This window comes from Arachis stenosperma, chromosome 4 (genome assembly GCF_014773155.1).
Source record: "Arachis stenosperma cultivar V10309 chromosome 4, arast.V10309.gnm1.PFL2, whole genome shotgun sequence".
NCBI classification, from domain to species: domain Eukaryota; kingdom Viridiplantae; phylum Streptophyta; class Magnoliopsida; order Fabales; family Fabaceae; genus Arachis; species Arachis stenosperma.
In genome coordinates this window covers 7,354,353-7,369,594 of record NC_080380.1, presented here as the reverse complement: position 1 = coordinate 7,369,594, position 15,242 = coordinate 7,354,353, and the positions used below count along the sequence as shown (strand labels likewise).

At 30.3% G+C, this 15,242-nt stretch overlaps 4 protein-coding genes across 4 annotated transcripts; 2 read left to right on the top strand and 2 right to left on the bottom strand.

Annotated features, from left to right (window-relative positions):
- Positions 1–1,816: 1,816 nt before the first annotated feature.
- LOC130974522 (uncharacterized) lies at positions 1,817–2,164 on the top strand. Its single transcript, XM_057899397.1, has one exon. The coding sequence runs from the start codon at positions 1,817–1,819 to the stop codon at positions 2,162–2,164; it is 348 nt and encodes a 115-aa protein (XP_057755380.1).
- Positions 2,165–3,387: 1,223 nt separating this feature from the next.
- On the top strand, positions 3,388–3,744 carry LOC130974521 (cysteine proteinase inhibitor 5-like). The gene has a single exon (XM_057899396.1). The coding sequence runs from the start codon at positions 3,388–3,390 to the stop codon at positions 3,742–3,744; it is 357 nt and encodes a 118-aa protein (XP_057755379.1).
- A 208-nt stretch (positions 3,745–3,952) lies between these two features.
- Positions 3,953–4,642, bottom strand: LOC130976863 (cysteine proteinase inhibitor 1-like). Its single transcript, XM_057901803.1, has one exon. It carries the CDS (start codon positions 4,505–4,507, stop codon positions 4,121–4,123), a length of 387 nt encoding a protein of 128 aa, XP_057757786.1. The 5' UTR covers positions 4,508–4,642; the 3' UTR covers positions 3,953–4,120.
- Positions 4,643–13,759: 9,117 nt separating this feature from the next.
- LOC130973625 (cysteine proteinase inhibitor 1-like) lies at positions 13,760–14,328 on the bottom strand. Its single transcript, XM_057898244.1, has one exon. The coding sequence runs from the start codon at positions 14,271–14,273 to the stop codon at positions 13,923–13,925; it is 351 nt and encodes a 116-aa protein (XP_057754227.1). The 5' UTR covers positions 14,274–14,328; the 3' UTR covers positions 13,760–13,922.
- Between the last annotated feature and the right edge of the window lie 914 nt (positions 14,329–15,242).

Below are 15,242 nucleotides of genomic sequence, written 5' to 3'. Positions count from 1 at the left end.
AGAAACCCTAATTACCCAAATATAAGAGGATTATATATGTCACGTATTCCGTTAAGTCTAGATAATTAGTGATTTAGGAGAAATTATTTTCAAGCTGTTGTTCAGGTAAATTATTTTTCCAAGGTTTACAAGAACTCAATTAGAACAAGGGTCATACTTTCATTCCACCCAAATTCATAAGATAAAGAACAAAAATAATTCTTGAATTTGAAATCAATACATGAATTAAAATAGAAGAGTAATAGTATTAATCTATAGAATAAACAGAGCTCCTAACCTTAACAGTAGAGGTTTAGTTACTCATGGTTTAGAAAAAAAAAACAAGGATTCTCAAAAATTGTAAAATGCAGAATGAGGTATGAGAGAGGAGAAGAGCCTGAAGAGAAGATTCTTTTTCCTTTTATATCTAATCCTAATTAATGTAAAATATATTTTCTAAAACTAATTAATATCTTTTTCTAATTATAAAATAAAATAAAGTTTAATAAAAAATTAATAAAGATCTTCGTTGCTTGCTTCATCATGCGCTGGGACCACTTGATTAATTTGGGCTGGCGCTTAACTTGAAAAATCCCAAGTTAGGCACCACTATGGCAGCCTTGGATTGACTTGTTTTGCTTCAACTGGCGCCTAACTTAGATAATCCCAAGTTAGGCACCACCCTACCCGTGTGGTATTGGCGTGTAAGACTGTAAGTTATCCTTTGGTGCCTAACTTGGAAAATCCCAAGTTAGGCGCCACCAAGACCGTACAGTCTGAGAGCAAATTAAAGTGTATACTATTATATATTGTTGGAAAGTTCTGGAAGTTAGCTTTCCATTGCCACTAGAATCACATTGATTGGATCTCTGTAACTCAAGTTATGTCCGTTAGGGTGCAAAGAGGTCATGGTTGACAACATCATTCACTTTTTGCTCTTTTTCTACAAAATTCCGTTAAATCCATCCGAATACACCGAAATAAATAAAATTTCACACAACTCAAAGTAGTATTTATAGTGGCTAAAAGATATTTAAATTTTGATTAAACTTAACAATTTAAATATAAATTTACTAAAAAAAGATAAAAAAGATATTCACACATCAGTCACCAATAAGAGGAGGCGACGCTATGAAAGAAAAGAGGGTGATGGAGTTTGTGGCGTGTAAGGCAAAGAAATTAAGAGAAGGGACTGAGGGTATGTTGATGAGACATTAGGTTAGGATTTGGGATGGAGTTTGGGGTTGGCACAGTTAGAGAATTTTTTCTTCTACTTTACCAGGAAAAGGAGAACACATATGAAGAATAGTGAACCTTATGGAAGAAATGATGAACATTTTTTTTATTTTTTATTATTTTTTAGATGTGCTTTTGTTTTATTTTTTAAATTATTTAAAATTTAAAAATATAAATTTAAAATTAATTAAATTTTAAATTTTGTCTAATTTAAAAAAAAGTTTTTATTTAATATAAAAAAACAGTTAAACTTTTTTATAAAATTAAATAAAAATATATTTTTTATTTTTATTACGCTATAAAAATATTTTAATAAAAATAACGATATGATATATATTTTTAAAAAAATTAAATGTTAATGTAAAAAATATATTTTACGTCATTTATTTATATTTTTAACGCATTGATACATATAAATTTATTATCTTAACCAAGTAGACACTTTTAAAAGAGTGATAGGACAAATATACCTTTGTGATCATTAAAAAACTTTATCCCGTAAACGGATTGAAGAGCCAGCAACCAACAAAATTTCCTTTTATATATATACATGCAGCAGCACAAATAGATGATGGTATCATTAATTAAAAGAAGGTATAACATGAGAACTTATTGCCTTATTATGTTGTTCCTCTTCCACTTTGCCACCGTTACAACCGCCACATCGCTTATGAGTATAATGCTTCCTTTAACTTTGAACGTGAATGATGGTTTGGTGATTGAGATGGCAAATTTCGCGGTAACAGAGCATAACAAGAGAACCAATGCGAACCTGAAGCTCGCACAAATCCTAAGTTGCTATGCATTCACATCCGCAATTAGCAACGCCTACACCATTGAACTGTTGGCCAACGACATAGCTGATCAGACTAACAAGTACATTGCTCGATTAATTGAGATCTTCTCAGACCCCACCTACAAGCTACAAAGCTTTCAACTTTCACCATGACTGTCATCCGTCCATGCATTTATGTTGGACGTCCTAATACCTATGTCGCTGTGATCTTTTTAAAATAATGACTATGCTGATTGAGGAACGAATGTTTACAGTGTCATCTTAAGGCTCAAATGAAATTGAAATTAGATCTGGTATAGAAGATGCTCTCATAATTATATTTTATAACGATTATAATAAAGTATCGTAAAAAATGAAAATATAAATATACTTTGTTTAAATATACGGGATATTCAATTAATTTATATTAGTCGAGTGGTTAATTTATTTCTCTATTTAAATAAGTATAAAGAGTTAAAATTTCACTTTAAGTATATAATAATCCTTGAATAAAGTGCATATAATATATATATATATAGAGAAATTTTTCGGAGTTAACAATTTTTATTATTTTTTATAAGAATAAATACTAAATTATCTTTAACAAATAAATTTTATTAATTTATATATGTGTATAAATTTTAAAAAATATAAATACAAATTATATTAATTTGTGTCTAAACTTTGATAAAAATAGATATAAATTATATATTTTTTGTGTATAAAATTTTTTAAAATATAAGTACAAATTATTACTACTAAATACTAACAAAAAAATAATATTTGCTGATGGTTATGTAGTATTACTCTATATATATTAAGTGGATACTATTATGAAAATTTTATAATTGTCTTCATACGAAGATATTTCTTTTTTTCCATTAGATACTGAATTGTAAAGTTTGATTTTAATACATTGTAAAAATATTTTTTTAAAACTATGGTTAAATAAATAAAGTACACTTTTAACACTAAAATCTTCATAAGAAGATGTTTTTAGTATTTTTATTTGAGTAGATACCTATAAATTATACACCTTAAATAATTCTCAAAAAAAAAAGAGAAATTTTATCGGAATTAAAAAAAAACTAACATTAACTAATTAAAAGTTAATTTCTATATTTTTTATATTTTAATTTTGTAAACGTCACTACTACTACATCTGAATCATCACATAACATGTCTATCAGTCTATGGATATCATGTGATAGATTATGGTAGTTTGTTTACATAATTATGACTCTTAAGTAAAGTGTTTGGGCATAAATGTATGTTTTATTTTCATAATTAAGTAATATCTAAATCCCGTAGGTTAATTGAAGAGGCAACCTTCCCTTACTATAAGTTGCAACCAGCACGCCACCGCACAAAACACCTCATCACCAAACGAGGTTACCATGAAAACTAACCGCCTTATTACTAGTATTATCCTCTCCCTCTTTTTGGTTGGTGCAGTGCCTGTCTCAGCCACCGGGCGGCGGATGACTCTAATTCTTCCATTGAACTTGGATGTGGACGACCCGGCGGTGATTGAGATGGCCAAATTTGCAATCGCGGAGCATAACAAGAGATCTAATGGGAAGAATTTGAAGCTCGCTTACATCCTCAGTTGCACGGGATTCGCATACGCAATCTACTCTCTGGAGTTGTTGGCCAACGATGGAGCCATCACTAACAAGTACTTGGCTCGATTGCTTCAGACCACGCCTATGTACGAGCTACAAAGCTTTGAACTTGCACCATTTCTTTCTTGATAGTAAATTCATCTATGTAGATCTTCATCAATGAACGAATGCTCCCATGTTTAATTTATTATTGCTCACAAACATGCACAAATTAAACTCAATCCATTTTATTGATTATTCTTTACATAATTTTGACCCTTAGTAAGGAATTAAAGAAATTTCTGCTTTTTATTTCATAAAATTTTTACTTTTTGTTATTTAAAAAAGAACTGTTTTATTTAACGTTATGAATATAGACAAACACCTAACAATACTAAGTAGCTAGCTAGAATATTCTAACCAACTAAATGAAATGGGGTAGTAAAACCCACTTATTTATGGAATATATATTTGCATTGATTTTCACATATCACGCATGTAACAATATATAGAAATAAATATGATTCTACTGGAGAAGAGCTCTGAAGGAAGTGAGGTTCCTGTAACGCCTATGGATGTCTTCCCACACAATAGCCTCATAATCCATCTTCTTGCTTTTCTCGTCCTCCACGGCCAACACAAGGCGGAAGTTGGTGCCGTCAACAACCTGCGTGTCACCCTTCACAACCTGTACAAACGTCAGGTTCGTCCCGGATTGCTTGTTGTACTCTTTAACGGCGAATTCCCCTGTCGCCACGGCACGGAGGTTTTTATGGGCGTCCTTGATGTGGGTCCAGCGCCCACCCAGGGCTACCGGCGGCCGAGAAGTGGCCAAGGCAGAGAAACAAGCCGAGAGGAAGAGGAGAGAGAGCAGGGAAAGGAGGAGGAAGTAGTGTTGTTTCATGCTAATCATTTTGTTTATTATTCTTTTTCTTGAGAATTTTGAATTTCTTCTTTTTGTTGTTTTTTATTTTTTATTTTTTTATTTTGTGGGATGGTGATAATAATGATGAGGATTTATAGTAGAATGAAGAAAGTAAGTAATGGTTAAACGTGATGTTAGTTCCTGGTTTCAATATATGCCTATGTTGATATGGGTATTTACCCTCTAATTTTCAGGTGATTAGGATTCAAATCTTCCGTGCTTACTGTTTCTGGAAAATTGAATTTTAGTGTACTAATTTACTATGTTTGGGACGGACTCAAAATTTAGTTCAACAAATCTATTTCTTGATGAATATGTCTAAATTAAATCGAGTGATCAATTAATTAGTTAGTTTAAGTAAATAGTGATAATTAAAATCTTATCTTGTTATACAATAATTTATTCACTAGCTAATAGCCTAATAGACTCTTACAAAGGTTAGAAAATCGCAATTGATTAACTAGCTACTGACCTGTTAATAAAAAGTAAAAACATACAAGGGAAGACAAAAAATACATACGATTAAAATTTAATACATGCATATATTGTAAGGTATTTGTTATCCTAAAATATTATTTTTGGTTTTATAGCAAATTGTAGATATAAATTAATATAAAAATGACAAATATAGTGTTATTTTTAAATTGTTCAAATTTATTCAAATATTAACCAAATCATATTATTTTACCGCAACATATATAACTTGATTTTATCTATTTGACAACCCAACTCATTGTAATGGGTATCTATTAAGTTTTATTGTTATGAAAGTTTCTAATCTCGATCTCTGATTTCTAGTCTCAATTTCAGAGAAATTTTCTAATTAATTCAGGATGTGTACGTGGTTCTCAAATGACAATAATATATATAGTAAAACTAGTTAATCTTTAATTCTACCATGCAATTTAATTGGTGATTAATTCATTTACTTATCCGGTTAGTTCAAATTTTATTTTACATATTAAGCGATCAACTGATTACTGACAAATGTTACTATTTATACAATTTCAAATAGAAAAGACAAAGAAAATTTATTAATGGTGCAACCAACCGCAATTAATTAAGGAACATAAAGTCTAATAAAAAGGAAAAAAATAACAATAAAAAAGAATTAATCTAAAAAAAAGTTTAAGGGGATATCAATTTTTATGTTTTATGACCAATACTTAACTATTAAAAGAAAAATGAGTGATTTCTCATCATTAGATATAATCTCACACCATTAAAAACATTATTGATGGCCAATTAATAGTTACAAAATACAAAAATTATTAATCCTAACGCTCCTCTTAATCTAATTATGACAAAAATTAATAGAATTTTTAAAGATGATGAAGAGGGAGAGAGAGATAAGAATTTATAAAGTTAGATTATATATAGTTTCATTATACTGTATTGTTTCTCATTATCATTTGAATTCATGTTTCCCCATTAAGCCACCAGATGCGGGAGTTTGCGGCGGTTATATAGTAGTGGTTCAAAAACACCATCGCTAAATGGCAAGCAAGGTTGCGGCGGTTGTGCATCTGTTTGGGGGGTGTGCAGCAAAATCACTAGAATTAGCGGCAGTTTGGAGTCAAACTACTCCTAAATGAAACCTTTATCAATTAAAACCCACCCATAGTATTTTCTCTACGTGTTTTCTCTGAATTGAAAACCTATTAGCGCAACTCTCTTCTTTGAATCCCTCTTACTTGAACTACAAGCTTATCCGCCGCAGTCTCATTGCGCCCTTCCTGATCATCTATCACCCTTCATTCTTCCACCGATCCACATCCATACCATTGTGTCCCAGTTCATCTCTGCCTCTCCATTCTCTTGCATTCGGTGCCTCCTTTCCTCTGTCCTATTGTGCATTGTGAGCTCTTCAGCCCCCTGCACCCTCTGCCCTTTTTTCCTGTCTCTTGCCCTCTCTCGCAGACACCAATCCATTGTCGTCTTATGTGATGCAAATCTCTCACTTTGCGTAGTCATGGTCTTTCATGCAGTCATAATTGCAGTCACTCTCCACGCAGTTTGCAGCCGCCATCATCCTCTTCGCAGTTTTCACCCGCTGACGATATTATCCTTGACTCCGTTTTCTGTTCCCAGAATCTTAGATATAACATTAACTCATTATCTTGTTCATTTTGGTGTTTTATGGAATATGAACACAAATTGTTTGCTAGTTTTTTTTTGGTGAAAAGAGGATGAGCTCAACTTTTTTATTTTCATGGATTTTAATAAGCAATTGTGTTTCCTCTTTTAAAGTTTTAGTTTGATTATTCTGTTTTATTATAAAATTAGTGTATGTTTAATGGTACTAATTATGGTGTGATTAGGAGTTTATCAAAAGATTGATTATGCTTGGTTCATCCACTATTATGTTTGATTTGTTCTAAAAAAATTTATTTACTATGAAACTAGTTTTACTTTTGCCTTTTTTTATCTATTTAATTGCTTTTTCTTTTTGGTAACTATTGTCGTAATAATGTCTATTACTGTGAGCTGCGATCTACTAATTTAACGGGTTGTTATCTTATACTTAGAGTTTAATGTGAGTCTGTTATTGATATTTATGTATAAGAAACTGGAATCATTTTATCATTCTTCGGTTGGTTTATGTTCAATTAATGCTATTTTCAATTCATAACTGCTACCTTATCTGATTAAAAGGTATTTTTCTTTAGTTTGCTAATTTTGTACATCAATGTGTTTTTCTTGATTATATCCATAGGTATAGAGGAAAATTTGTGCACTGCAATTGGAAGTATATTTTTAATCATAATATATTTGCTTTACTATCTTATTTGTTTTGGATGAAAATATTACAGAAGCAAAGGACTCTTGATTTGAGAATTTTCCCAATGTAAGCTTAAGTATGTTAGCTCGTAACATTTATTAAATTATGTATGCTTGTTTATCATTTTTGTGTGCATAGATTGATTTTATTTTGAGATGCCGAGGAACATAATTCAATAATGTAAAAGGAAATAGCTTACAGATTTACTTGTAGTAATGGAAATAGCACCACCTCCATTCAGAAAGCTGTAATTTTTATAGTAATAAGCTAGAGTTTTAATTTTAAATAATAAACTTGTAGGTTCGCTCATTCACTTTTGAATGTTCCTTTTAGTAACTCTGAAACTAGCCTTGCTCTTGATTACATATTGAATTATTTTGCCTTTTTTGGTAACTATTGTCATGATAATATCTATGACTATGAGCTATGATTTACTGATTTGATGGGTTGTTATTATCTTGTACTTAGAGCTTGATGGGAGCCTATTATTGAATTTTATGTATAAGAAAATGGATTTATTTTATTACTCTTTGGTTAGCTTATGTATAATTGATGCTATTTTCAATTCAGATTTGTGCTAGCTACTCTCCAACATCTGTGCTTGCTAATCCAATTCGCTTGACAAAAGCTTTACGTTGGACATATTAAACTACTCTTTCACCTTAGTGCATGACAACAATAAAGAAGTCTTGTAGCCCACAAAATTTCTTTATTGTTGTCATAGACTAAAGTAGAAGAGTAATTTAATAGGACACGCTTTAGCATCTGCTCGCTACTAGTGCCTCCTTCCATCTACTTTGCTCATTTTCTTCTGGTTTGTTCTTTTTTATTTGATTTTGTTCTAAAATTTTTTATTAACTCCGAAACTAGTTTTAAACTATTGCCATAATAGTGTCTACGACTATGAGCTGCGATTTATTAATTTATTGGGTTGTTATTTTATACTTAGAGCTTAATGTGAATCTGTTATTGAAATTTATATATAAGAAACTGGATTCATTTTATTATTCTTCGGTTGGTTTATGTTCAATTGATGCTATTTTCAGTTCATAACTGTTGCCTTTGCTAATTAAAGGTATTTTTCTTTAGTTTGCTAATTTTGTACATCAATGTGTTTTTCTTTATTATTATATCCACAGGTATATATAGAGAAGGAAATTTGTGCATTACAATTGGAAGTTATGTTTCTAATCACAATATATTTGCTTTACTATCTTATTTATTTTGGATAAAAATTATGAAGGCAAAGGGCTCTTGATTTGAGAGTTTTCTCAATATAAGTTTTAAAGTATGTTAGTCCGTAACATTTAGTCATCAATTATGTATGATTGTTTATCATTTTTGTGTGTATAGACTGATTTTATTTTGAGATGCAGAGGAACATAATTCAATGATGTAAAAGAAAATAGTTTACTGCAACAGTAGAATAATAGCACTTCTTGTCAGTGAGTGAGCTGTTCTTGCATAATAAATTGGCTATTTATAATAATTCTTTTTAATAATTGAACAATTAAAATTTTTCACAAAGCTTAAATGGCTTTTTTGTCTTACAAGAGCATTAGGTATTGCACACTCCTTTGTGCAATTTGTAAGAAAAAGTAAACAAACCTTAATTTCCTTTTATCTTTATAATTTCATTCAAAGACTAGTTTGATTTTTTTACTTTTTTTTTCTTTTATTGATAAATTAATATTAGTATTAGTGTCGTCAAAATGGGTTAAATTCATCGGACCAATTTGTTTACTCATTTAAATAGGTGGACTTTACCTCTAAAATTAAGCCCGTTTAAATTTCGGGTTAAACGGATTGAGCCCGATTAACCAAAAAAAAAATGACGGGTTAAACAGGTTAGCCTGCAGGCTAAACAGGTGGTCCGTTTATTTTTTTTTTAACATTTGTTTTCAAAAAAAGCAATACTTTTAGCCGATATTTCTCCTGATCCGACCCGAAAATCTGACTCATCAACTAAAAAATGTTATTTTTAAAAGTTTTTGACCTAAAAGTGGTATTTTTTGTCAAAATATTTTTCAAAAAATAAAATTAAATGATAAATAGACTGGCCCATTTAACCCATCGAGCTAACCATAAACAGTCTGGACTAAAAAATTTTGGCCTGCGAATAAAGTGGACTTAAACAAATCAGCCTATTTAACCTACAAATTTAACAGGCTAGATTTAAATGGATCGGACTAGCCTGTTTGACGGCCTTAATTAGTATGGAATATCTTCTTAGACCTTCACTTTTTACATGAGTCTTTGCTGTCTATCCACCTATTCACCAGGGAAGACCATTATTAGAATGATGGATTGAAGATGGATTAAAGTGGCACAATAAACTCCGTACTATGGAAGCAGAGGTGAATAACATATGGCTCAATAAAAGTAGTGTTATTGTAATAGAATTTCATGCATAGCTATAATTTGAATTGTTAATAGTACAAATGCATCAGATTTAATCTCTTGTTATAAATTTAGCACCTTTATATTATGTTCTTTATTTTTTTTAAAATTGTAGTTGAGGCTATGTCATACTAAAAGTAACTACTACTTTTGTTTGGCTTAAATACTTTATTGATATTTTTAGTAAGGAGTTTGCTTGCTAATTTATCATGGCATAAATATTTGTGTGGGTGCATGAGCAAAGAGAAAACATAGAGTTTGTGTCTTTGTGATTTTATCATTTTTTATGGATATTTTACTAATAATTCATGTGATGAGGAAATAGAAGTAATAATCTTTATTTTGCAATCTTTTTTTTTTCTCTTTATGTTTATGATTTGCTTTCTAATATATCTCTATCTATCCATCTATGAGTTATGTGTGAGATATGAGTTATGTGTGAGATATGAATGGTTGTCTATACAAGTTCTTTTAAATAAAGTTAATTAATACTTGAAAATTTTTAATATTGCACAATATATTTTTTTTTTGGATTATATATTTCTTTGTAATTGATGTCCACTGTCCTTTTTTAGAATCATCATGTTGGGTTCATACTTTCATGTTATGATGCTCTTTTGTGCTATGACCCTATAACTGACGCCTTTTAAGTAAGGTATGTTAAAAGCTTTTATTCATTATTGTTGAACTTAGTCCAATCTAATCTGGTAAATTATTCAACAGATTACTAATTGGCATTGTTTATTCAATAGATTACTACTACATGTACATTAACTATGGCAAAATGGAAGCAAATGTCAACACCATTGTTTATTCAAATTTCACCTTTTTTTCACTTTCTTCCTAAAATAAGGTTTAGATATGTAGACAGGATTATTTACTTTAAAATTTGATCAAAGCATCAACTAAAAGCTTTGATGTAGTTAATAGAATTTTCTTAACATAAAAATTTTGTATTGTTTAATATTTTTTGAGTAAATAATTTGTTAATATTGTAGAATTATATATCTATGAGTTTAATATTGTTTATTTAGTATTTTTTATGTTAATATCTCAAGTTTAATAAATATGATGTAAAGAAAACAAGTTATAGCAAAAAAAGTATAAACTATTGTAGTTGGTTATTTTTTAAGTTTGTATATAAAATTGTAGCGGTTCAAAACCGTCGTAATTTTTTTAAAAAACACACATAAATTTATGGCGATCGTGTAATTGTCGTAAATTATTTTTTAAATCCGCTTACTAAAATAGCGGCAATAAACCACTGCAAAATCATTAACCTGATTAGTGACGGTTATACTAGCGATTCTTCAAAAATCGACGCAAAATCAAATTTTTGTACCCTAAACAGTAATGATTATTGAATCGCTGGTATGTTATTTTGCAGCTGTCGCAATTCCTCAAAAAACACTACCGCTATTCGGCATGTTCCTTGTAGTGTCTCAAAAAAAAATTAAAAAATAATTACTAGTTGACTGCAATCCTTGTTGGCTACTTAGCAAACGTTTCAAATAACACAATAAATGTTGCTTGATTTTTTCAAAAATACCAAAAAATGTTTAGTTTCACTTATTAGATGGAGACTATAAGTATTCAGAGTTTAGTGCATTACATGTAGGGGTGATAACGGGGAAGTTTTTGTTCTATTCGACTCTGTTCTACTCTACAATAATCTTATAAAATTCGTCTTGTTCCTATTTGCAGGTAATAAAAAGTTAAACCCTAATTCGTTTTTGTAGGTGTCCACCTCGCTCCTACTCACCCATATAATGATTAAAATTTAATAAATAAAATTAAATTTTAAAATTTATACAATAATTATGATCATATACATAACATAAATTAAAATAAAAATTTAAATATGATATAATATTATTAATCATTTATATATATATACTGGAGTGAATAGGATTGGATGCCAGTTTTACCTAAACCCGATCCGGCTAAAAACACGCTCGGGTAAGGACGGGATGGGTATGGGGGATGGTGTTGTCATGTATGTAGTTGTAAAATTATCTTAAAACTTCTCTACTACTTTACATATGAACTTTGATTATGTGCATTCTACATACTTGTCTAATTTCTTCTTGTCTTTCGCATTTCTCTGGTCAAAATGACTACCTTTGCCCTGTAATATATAGTTTTATAGCGATGGAGGATAATAATAATTGAAAGAATATTCATCCAAATTTAAAAATTAATATATAGTAATTTTTCCACTTAATTAGTCTAAAAGACAATAAAAAGTACAATACAATATATACAAATATCATTTGATGTTAAGAAAGAGGTGTGAAGGAAGTGAGACTCTTGAAATGATCCCATGTCTTCTCCCACACAACAGCCTCATAATTACTGGATCCATATTCATCTTTGGCCTCCAACACGAAGCGAATCCGGCAACAACCTGCATATCACCCTTCACAAGTTTAACCAGCTTGAGGTTCTTCTCAGATTGCTTGTTGTACTCTGTCACCGCAAATTCTGTAAGCTCGGTTACATGTGGATAGTTATTAACGTCCTTCAAGGCCGTCCAGTGGCCGCCAAGAGAAGAAGCCATGCCGGAGAGACAAGTAGAGAGGAGGGAAACGAGGACGAAGACGAGGTAGTAGCCATTATTTCTCATGGCTGGTAACCGTTTTTGGTAGCCAAGAGATTTGAATTTGTGTTGTGTTTTGTGGTTTTTGGTAGGGCTATGCATGATGGTTGGAAATTTATTTATAGGAGAGGAAAGAAAGTAGGTAATGGTGAATGGTGAATGGTGAATGGTGAATCGTGATCTTAGTTCCTGAATTCGCTACCGTGTAATATTTATAGCCATTATTCACGTCTCTGTTATAGATTTACCCTCCAACAATGTTGTCATTAACAAAAAACAACTATCCTCCTAAGTCTACACACATCAAAATAAATAAATAAAAATATTTTTTTTTGGTCAGGAAAAATAAAAGTAGATTGAGATTTTATTATTTTGGTAACTCATATTTAAGTACAAGTAGTAATAATAATAATGTCACAATTCTATATAAGGGTTTGTTATTAATCAATAAGTTATTGTTATATAAGACAAAATTTAAAATTCTAATACTTATTTAAACAAATAAGTGAGATAATTAACCTACTCACTCAAAATTTTTTTTCTTTTTTTTTGACTTGAAAAGTTAGTTTAAAACTCACAAATTAAATTAATTAAAAGGTGAAATCTCATACCAATTATTTTTGGGCCGGATACAAAATTGACTATAATCTCAAAGCATTAACCCAATTTTTGAAATGGACTCAGAGAGCCTAAGCTTCGGCCTTCAAGTTCGAGAGGGATCCAACAATGACAACATATCATTTTAAGAAGCTTTTAGGCCCGTGTAAAAAAAAAAAAAACAAGCATTTAGGCTCATATGCTTCTAGTACTTAAATAATTTTTATTTGTACTTCTTCACAATAAAATTATAAACATTTGGAAAAACCCAACCAAATATACGTCATTCAGAGTACTCTAACTATTATAATCTTTAGAGTGAATAGGTACTTTCTCTCACTCAATCGTGTATTCATAAAGATGTGTTTATATACGGTTGTTGATAAGTATGTCTTAATGACCCATTGAATTTGTTCAGAGAAATTGACGGAAAAAAATTCTCATAAATTATAATCCAATCTAATAGTACGTTAAGAATAACCAAAACAAATCAACTTTTAATTAATTAAATAAATTTTTATTCTTAAATTATTTTTTAATCCTTATATTTAAAAATTTAAGATATAAATTTAGAATTTAAAACATAAAAAATATCAAATTTAAAATAAAAACCAATTCTAAAAAATATATAATATTAAATTAGAAAAATAATTAATTCTATAATTAAATCCATAAATAAATACGTCATTATCCGTTTCTGTAGAGGATACTGAACTGAAGTTCAGTTCGAAAAAGAACAAATAGAATCGACCCGTTTAACAACCTAAACTCTGAAGTCAATCAAGCGACAAGAAAATCTACGCATAAGAGGCAACGCCAATCTCGCTTTCTATTTTCTATTTTCTATAATTTTCCCTGAAACAAAGCAATAAATATAATTCTGATACCTCGAATTAACAATATAATACACTTGTATCACATAATACTCAATAATAATAACACTAGTATAACATAATACTCAATAATAATAACACGAAGCTCATAAGAGTTTTTATTAATTAAAATACCAACAAAGATGACTATAATTAATGAAGAAGAGTGAAGGAAGTGAGATTCTTGAAATGTTCCCATGGCTTCTCCCACACGACAGCCTGATAGTCTTGAGTCTTGGATCCGTCGGTCGCCTTGAGGACAAGACGGTAATTTGTTCCAGCAACAACCTGACTCTCTCCCTTAACAATCTTCACCAGCTTCAGTTTCGCACCGGAACGCCTGTCGTACTCTGACACTGCATAATCTGCGATCTCAGCCACATGGTGGTTGTTCTGGAGGTCCTTGATTGGCGTCCAGCCTCCAACTAAAGCAGCAAAGGCTGAGATCGAAGCAAAGAGTAGTACGGAGAGGATGATGACGTGGTGAGGCCTCGTGATCGCCATTCTTACTTGAAGACCAAGTGTTTGTGTTATTGTGTGAACGAAGAATGCGGTTCGGGGTGGTTGCAATTTATAGAGAGAAAGAGGAAAATAAGGTAACGGTAAAGCGTGTGCCTATCCTTTAATAATTTGCCCACAAACTTCATTCATATTACGAATTCATCATTAAGTAAATGCTTCAATTTTTTTGGTGACTAAGTAAATGCTTCAATTTATTATTCTTCGAAAAGTACATCAGTAATAAACACAGATCTCATATTTTCTTACTTGTTACTTATTGCTTAAGACTCCCCTTTTTGTCGTTTTACCAAGCTAAGTTTTGTTCTGGTAATATAACTGATTCTCTGATATTTAAAGAGTTTTTATCAATTAATAATTATATTATATAATAAAAGGAATAGTAGTGACTAATAAAATATCATTTATGCCCTGACCTTAGCTATCAAATAATCACTAAGCATGTTATAAATTTTCTAACCTTTGAAATATTTTCTTAATAAAAATTGTACTATGTATGTAATATTATAAATTGACCAGGTTAATTATATAAAAATATCAAAAAATAAAGAATACAAATAATTGTGTAATGTAATAAGGTGAAATAACCTGAAGAATTGAAGATATGAGTAACCTACCGACATACGCATGTTTCTTAGCTGGTGTCCACTTGGCACTGGTTAAAGGCTACTGTTTGCCACTAGATTTGATGAATCGGATAAAGTACAAAACTATGTGATTTGGATAGACACGGGCAACAAAACTATTTCAATTATTTAATTAATAATCAATGAATATTTATATTTAAAAGGTTTAATGTTCATATATATATATTAGTGTAAATAAAATGATATTAAGTTACAAAATGTAATTTCAGTCATTTTTTATTATAATTAAAATATGAAAGGACATTGGTCACAAGAGGAAGGGGACACCTGCATGGGGCCAATTCAACGCACTAAGTAAGGAATTAGG

What these genes read in the sequence shown, in the direction of transcription:
- LOC130974522 (XM_057899397.1), top strand. Translation starts at nt 1,817, where the DNA reads ATGAGAACTTATTGCCTTATTATGTTGTTCCTCTTCCACTTTGCCACC.
- LOC130974521 (XM_057899396.1), top strand. Translation starts at nt 3,388, where the DNA reads ATGAAAACTAACCGCCTTATTACTAGTATTATCCTCTCCCTCTTTTTG.
- LOC130976863 (XM_057901803.1), bottom strand. Translation starts at nt 4,507, where the DNA reads ATGATTAGCATGAAACAACACTACTTCCTCCTCCTTTCCCTGCTCTCT.
- LOC130973625 (XM_057898244.1), bottom strand. Translation starts at nt 14,273, where the DNA reads ATGGCGATCACGAGGCCTCACCACGTCATCATCCTCTCCGTACTACTC.